At 40.3% G+C, this 7,925-nt stretch overlaps 1 protein-coding gene across 1 annotated transcript in view; it reads left to right on the top strand.

The window, feature by feature from the left end:
• Positions 1 to 6,921: 6,921 nt before the first annotated feature.
• The window catches only part of strip1 (striatin interacting protein 1), a 37,548-nt gene continuing 36,544 nt past the window's right edge, over positions 6,922 to 7,925 (top strand). Inside the window, exon 1 of the mRNA XM_061874194.1 lies at positions 6,922 to 7,088. Within this exon, the coding sequence (XP_061730178.1) occupies positions 6,978 to 7,088 (111 nt within the window). The 5' untranslated portion in view covers positions 6,922 to 6,977. The remainder of the gene's footprint in view (positions 7,089 to 7,925) is intronic.

The following is a 7,925-nucleotide window of genomic DNA, read 5'->3' as shown; positions in this document are numbered from 1 at the left end:
TTGACCCTGGAGAATCTTTTTTTTTTTTTTTTAATATTGTAAAAAATCACTAAAATAGTTATAAAAGCAGGAAATGTAAAACAAGGTGAGGACCTGGGGTTTAATCTGTGATTGCAAGTGTTTCTATGTATAGTTTTCATTTCAAATGCAGTACAGGCCAATAGTTTGGACACACCTTCTCATTCAATGTGTTTTCTTTATTTTCATGACTATTTACCATGAAGAAGGCAAGTGTGGAGCTGGTGTGTCTGTATATTGTGGTGGGGCACATAGTGTTGGCCACAGAGATTGTGAAGCAAGGATAAACTCTGCTGAAATACAAAACATAACAAAAAATGCAGAGGCAGCAAAAAAAGTACATGAAAATCAGACGGAGAAAATAGTAAGCACAGTTGTTGTGGAAGCTGCAAAAATCTCTATTCCAAAGAAGTCTAAAAGTAAGAGGAATAAATTAGTTCCTTGGTGGAATGCTCAGCTGCAGTAAAAGAAGCAAGGTTTTTTTTTTTTATTCAAGAACTGTGAATTTCAACAACTATATTGAAAATAAAAGAACAGGCGAAATTAAGGAAAATATTAAGAAAATGTAAATAGGATTTTTTGTAGAGGTTTTGTGAAATTGCCGGTTGAAAGACTATATGGGGAGTTGTTGAAAAGATGAATGGGGTACAAAAGTCTTGGAACTATCCAGTTTTAAAGAATAAAAATATAAAAACAGTTAAAGATGAAGACAATGTAAATATGATGGCAAGGGTATTACCTAAAATGCATAGCTGTGAAAATGTGACTCAGGAGAGAAAGAAAAGAGGAAACTAAAAAGCAGTATCAGCATTTAATAGAAAGTAAAAAAGAAAAGAATGATTTATAAAATGTTCCATGGAGTAAATTGAAAAAAGCAATAAATAAAGCAAAAGTAACTTTACCAGGTAAAAACAGGATAAACTATGTGATATTAAAACATCTGAGTGAAGAAGCTCTTCAAAGACGATTGGAGACCCATCCATTTTCTACCGCTTGTCCCTTACGGGTTCGCGGTGGGGTGGGGGGTGGGGGGTATGGGTGGATCTCAGATGCATTCGGCGGTAGTCGGGTACACCCTGGACAAGTCGCCTCTTCAACACAGGGCCAACAAAGACATACAACATTCACACTCACATTCACACAGAGCCCATTTAGTTCTGACAATCAACCTATCCCCAGGTGCATGTTTTTGGAGGTGGGAGGAAGCCCACGCAGTCACGGGGAGAACATGCAAACTCCACACAGAAAGACTCTGAGCCGGGGGATTGAACCCAGGACCTTCGTATTGTGAGGCACATGTACTAACCCCTGTTACACTGTGCTGCTCCGAGTATTGGAGATGTTTAACCAAATTTGGGATCAAGGGAAAATTAAAAAAAATTTGAAAGGTGGCAACGAATCTGCCAGTTAGGAAACCACGAAGGGAACCTACAATAACAACTAATTGTAGACCAATAACTCTAACCGCATCTTGGGAAAATCATGGAAATATTGATTGTTAAGCAATGAATCAAGGCATTTAATATCAACATTTCAAAGTGGTTTTAGGAGAGGAAGATCGCTAATGGATCCCATTGTCAAGTTAGAGAATGATATAAGGAATGCGCAAGCCAATAAAGAAACTGTAGCAGCTGTTTTTTTATGTGGAAAAACTTAGGATATGTTATGGAGAAATTGTGTACTACAGTTGTGATCAAAATTATTCAACCCCCACACAGCTTTGGTGTTTTAGCAAGTTGGACATTTATTCCGGATTTTGTTTATCGTCATATCAAATAAAGATGTGTCAAATAGACGAATGCAACTTAAATTGTAACACTGTATTTTACAAAATACCAAAAAAGGACATTTTTCTTAGTATCTCATTGACAAAATGATTCAACCCCCTAGTTACATGCATCTTCAGTACTTAGTAGAACAACCTTTAGCAGTAATTACATCCTTCAAACGTGATACATAACCGGACACAAGCTTCTTGCAACGATGTACAGGTATTTTAGCCCATTCCTCTTGGGCAAAGGCCTCCAGTTCATTCATATTCTTGGGCTTGCGTGCTGCAACTTACTTTCTTCAAGTCCCACCACAGGTTTTCTATAGGATTTAGGTCTGGCGACTGTGAAGGCCACTCCAGAGTCTTCCAGCCCTTCTTCTGCAACCACTCTGATGTTGATTTGGAGGTATGCTTGGGATCGTTGTCCTGTTGGAAGGTTCAACGTCTCCCAAGCCTCAGCTTCGTCACTGACTTCATGACATTTGCAGCTAATATATCCTGGTAGGAAAAAGAATTCATAATGCCTTGAACACGCTGGAGATTCACGGTACCTGAGGCAGAGAAACAGCCCCAGAGCATGATTGACCCCCCGCCATGCTTTGTAAGCTTCATTTTTTTCTCCTCCAGACATAACGTTGATTCATAGGCCCAAAGAGTTCCAGTTTTGTCTCATCGCTCCATAGAACAGTTTCCCAAAACCTTTGGGGTTTGTCCAGATGATTTTTGGCATACTGGAGTCTATTTTTCTTGTGCCTGGTAGTCAGAAGTGGGGTGCGCCTGGGAGTTCTGGCATGGAGGCCTTCATCTCGTAGTGCGCGCCTTATTGTCTGGGACTAAACCTGCTTTCCCCCCTCTGCAATGTCCTGTTGTAGTTCCTCAGCTGTTACCCGGGGGGTTTTCACCACTGTACTGCACACATCCTCTTTCTACCACGCCCAGGTAGTGTTTCCACTGTGCCTTTAGCTTTAAACTTGCGAATTATGCTCCCAACTGTGTCTCTTGGAATGTGTAATGTCTTTGCTATTTTCTTATATCCATATCCTTTCTTATGAAGAGAAATTACCTCCTCTCTGTACTTCTTTGACCACTCCCTGGACTTCACCATGTTGCAAATACACCATTGACCATCTACAAGAAACTGAGCGTCACAGTCTTTTTCAATCAGTTTAATCGTTGCTCGTTATGGTTCTAATCACATATAAAGATGTTTTCAACACCTAAATGAAAAGACCTTATTCAAATTCTGTTCTTAAGAGTTATGATCTTCCAGGGGTTGAATAATTTTGTCAATGAGATATTAAGAAAAATGTCCTTTTTTGGTATTTTGTAAAATACAGTGTTACAATTTAAGTTGCATTTGTCTATTTGACACATCTTTATTTGATATGACTATAAACAAAATACGGAATAAATGTCCAACTTGCTGAAACACCAAAATTGTGTGGGGGTTGAATCATTTTGATCACCACTGTAATTAGAATACGAAAGCTTGGAACAGAAGAAAGGATGTATGAGTGGATCAAGAACTTCCTCAGTAACTTGGAAATAAAAGTGTGATTTAAAGTATGATTGTGGAAAATGCGGATCCTCAAGGAAGTGTGATTAGTCCCATTTTGTTTAATACGATAAATTATATATATGAGGCAGTGGATTATAGAATATATAACTCACTATGTGCTGATAAACGGCACACTCTGGAAACAAGGCAGCAAAAATCAACATACAACACAAAGCTTACAAAATCCTGCTAACAGTGTGGAGACATAGGCTGGAAAATGGGGATTCAAATTATCTGCTGGAAAAAGACAAGCAGTAATGTTTTTCTTGAATAAGAAAATCTATGATAGGTATACATTCACAATGTATGGCAGAGACCTTTAAAATATATGAGATCGGCAGTTGATTATGGATGTGTAGCTTATGGGTCAGCAGCAAAGACCTAGTTAATAAAGCTTGATGTTGTTCAGAATTAAGCATTAAGGATTTGTTCAGGGGCCGTGACAACCATCCCAGTGTGTGCACGACAGGTGGAAGTTGGTGAACTACTTCTAGAGTTGAGAAGACTCCAAATAAACTAAAATACTTACTCAGTGGCCTAGTGGTTAGAGTGTCCACCCTGAGATCGCTAGGTTGTGAGTTCAAAACCCAGCTGAGTCATACCAAAGACTATAAAAATGGCACCCATTACCTTCCTGCTTGGCACTCTGTATCAAGGGTTGGAATTGGGGGTTAAATCACCAAAAATGATTCCCGGGCGCGGCCACCACTGCTGCCCACTGCTCCTCTCACCTCCCATGGGTCAAATGCAGAGAAAAGTTTCGCCACACCTAGTGTGTGTGTGACAATCATTGGTACTTTAACTTTTTTTCTTCAACTTTAGTGGGACCTTGGGGCTTGTTTCTTTGCAATGAGATGCAGATGGAACTCACCCTTTGGCTACAATCTGTCACATTTGTATTTCATATGTTCATTAATGTGTATTGTATCATCACAAAGTTAGAACAAATATTACAAACCCAATTCCAACCCTTGATGCTGAGTGTCAAGCAGGGACGTAACGGGTCCCATTTTTATGGTCTTTGGTATGACTCGGCCGGGGTTTGAACTCACAAACTACCGATCTTAGGGCGGACACTCTAACCTAGTATACCATTTTCTTTATAAGTTAAGTTAAAGTAGCAATGATTGTCACCCACACACGAGGTGTGGCAAAACTATTCCCTGCATTTGACCCCTCACCTTTGATCACCCCCTGGGAGGTGGTTTTATTCCATTTTTATAGTCTTTGGTATGACTCGGCTGGGGTGTGAACTCACAACCTACCGATCTCAGGGCTGACACTATAACCACTAGGCAACTGTTTACGTGTCTAATAAAGATGTGATTAATTGATGATGGCTCAGGTGAGAGTCACTACAATATATGGCCCCACAGCACAATGGATTCCAGTTAATTGAAATACCACAACACTGGTTATTGTTCAGGTAAGTTACATTTAGGAAGCTGCACACAAAGCAACACTGGAGGTGACTATGACGTGTGCATTTTCTGTGCATGCGTACTAGGTCGCGTTGCACTGGCGGACTGAGGGGGAGGGGTTTTTAAAGGCCTACTGAAATGAGACTTTCTTATTTAAACAGGGATCGCTGGTCCATTCTATGTGTCATACTTGATCATTTCACGATATTGCCATATTTTTGCTGAAAGGATTTAGTAGAGAACATCCACGATAAAGTTCGCAACTTTTGATCGCTAATAAAAAAGCCTTGCCTGTACCGGAAGTCGCAGACCATGTGCGCGTGATGTCACGGGTTGTGGAGCTCCTCTCATCCTCACATTGTTTACAATCATTGCCAACAGCAGCTAGAGCTATTCGGACCGAGAAAGCGACAATTTACTCATTAATTTGAGCGAGGATGAAAGATTTGTGGATGAGGAAATTTAGAGTGAGGGACTAGAAAAAAAAAAAGGCGATTGCAGTGGGAGCGATTTAGATGTTTTTAGACACATTTACTAGGATAGTTCTGGGAAATCACTTATCTGACTATTGTGTTGCTAGTGTTTTAGTGAGTTAAATAGTACCTCGAAAGTCGGAAGGGTGTGGCCACGGGTGTGTTGACGGCAGAGTCTCTGAGGGAAGTCACAAAGCTGCAGCAGGACAGAAGCTCCACTGATCCCCGGTAAGAGCCGACTTATTACCACAATTTTCTCACCGAAAACTGCTGGTTGACATGTAGTCGGGATCCATGTTCGCTTGACCGCTCTGATCCATAGTAAAGCTTCACCCCCGGGAATTTTAAACAAGGAAACACCGTGTGTTTCCTCGGCTAAAAGCTTTCCACCTCCATCTTTCTACTTTGACTTCTCCATTATTAATTGAACAAATTGCAAAAGATTCAGCAACACAGATGTCCAGAATACTCTTTAATTATGTGATTAAAGCAGACTACATATAGCTTGGATCGGGCTGGAAAATAATGTCCGCTATACAACCCAAGACGTCAAAAGCACGCGTCATCATACGAGTCATCATACCATGACGTTTTCAGCACCACACTTAGCGGGAAATTTAAAATTGAAATTTAGTAAACTAAAAAGGCCGTATTGGCATGTGTTGCAGTGTTAATATTTCATCATTGATATATAAACTATCAGTGGTCTATCGTGGTCGGTAGTAGTGGGTTTCAGTAGGCCTTTAAATGACCATTATTGTGTGTGGACATTGATAAGGTTAGGTGTGATTAAGCCTGGATAACCTTAGCCCGCTTAACACGTGTTATTTCCAATCATATAAGAACATTTTACATGATATATTTAACCTCAATACAAAGCATAACATTCGATTAAATGCCTTTTTGTGGACTTCTGGATCTGCCTCCCGGGAGCCTTTTTGCCATGGAGACCAGCTGTTGGGTCTCTGCCACACCGGAGTCTGTTTGGAGAGACTGGAGGAGTTGCGGATGAGGGGACAGGGCTGCGGAGCTAGCACTGAGCGCCGGGACGGAGAGGCTTCGTGGTGTCTTGGCTTGGTGAGCAGGTGTCGGACACCTCAGTCTCCCTCAGACACACACCTCCGACTATCAGGTACTGTTAAGCTCACCAAAACACTAGCAACACAATAGAAAGATAAGGGATTTCCAAGAATTATCCTAGTAAATGCGTCTAAAAACATCTGAATTTGTCCCAATGCAATCGCGTTTTTTTTTACTTTTTTTGTAGTTCGTCGCTATCAATATCCTCAAACACGATTCTTTCATCCTCGCTCAAATTAATGGGGAAATTGTCATTTTCTCGGTCTGAATAGCTTTTTTGTTGGAGGCTCCCATTAAAATCAATGTGAATATGTGAGGAGCCATCAACATGTGACGTCATCGTCTGCGACTTCCGGTAGAGGCAGGGATTTTCTGTTAGCGACCAAAAGTTGCAAACTTTATCGTGGATGTTCTCTACTAAATCCTTTCAGCAAAAATATGGCAATACTGCAAAATGATCAAGTATGACACATAGAATGGACCTGCTATCCCCGTTTAAATAAGAAAATCTCATTTCAGTAGGCCTTTATAATAAAGGACTATAGATTAGGGTCCACTCTCCATATCAAAGGGTGGCAGTAATGCGCACTCTGAGCTTGCTTGCCAACCGCCATTAAACAAGAAAAGAAGAAGAAGAAGTGGCGGCCCCCTAAAAAATGGAAGTCGGAGGAAATGGTGCTGGGCTCGCGGCAAACAGTAAACAAAGAGCTATGCTGCCGAACAAGAGCAGAGGGGAATTTACCCGCAACCAGAGGAAGGATTCAGAGGTAAATACACGCATATATGTGTGACTGTCCAATGCTTCCACATTGTTCACAGCAGGCCACACGCGGGCTAGGTTGGCCATTTCCTCACTAGAAAACAACACCGAGCTCACTGTAGCTCAACCACTATATTATTTGTCTTTTTTCCCCTAAATACTTTGGACAAGTGTTTCTGAATTTCTGCTGTTTTGTGTTACACTGTCACTTGTTGAAACAACTGAAGATAATAGATAAAGCCCAGCAACAGCGTAGCTTCTTTGCGTAGGCGAGCATGATGCTAGTTAGCTTCAGCTGTCATATCAGTCGACCTGTCAGCGGTAAAAGATCCACTTTAAAATCCCATCTTTTGCTCATTTCATGTGTAAAAGTCTGTCAAAAATAGCTGTTTAAATAAATCAAATATTTTATAGTTGTAATAATATATTTTCACCACTTGTTAGATTGTATTTCTGTGCATGCTCCAATACTTGTACTGTACAAGTAAATTAAATGTGAAATGAGTGAGTGGGGTCGGGAAATTATAAGCATCTGCTTCATCCAACCCCTTTTCAAGCCTTGCATAAATGTCTCTGCCAAAATGTAAAAAGAAAAAAAAGTGTGTGTTGTACTGTGCAGGTTTGAAATAAATACTTCAATTCAATTAATTTATAATAACATTATTATAATAAAAATGTTTTGCACTGGTAATATTACTAAAGCTACTAGTTTTAAATGCAATATTAAAAGGGGCCAATTATGCAAAACCAACTTTTCTACTGAAGAGATTGTACTAAAGTGGGTTAAGAATGGTCTGTAAACATAATCCATCCATTTTCCTACCACTTATTCTCAGCTCCAATC

Source organism: Nerophis ophidion, linkage group LG16 (assembly GCF_033978795.1).
Source record: "Nerophis ophidion isolate RoL-2023_Sa linkage group LG16, RoL_Noph_v1.0, whole genome shotgun sequence".
NCBI classification, from domain to species: Eukaryota; Metazoa; Chordata; class Actinopteri; order Syngnathiformes; family Syngnathidae; genus Nerophis; species Nerophis ophidion.
This window is presented reverse-complemented; position numbering and strand designations above follow the sequence as displayed.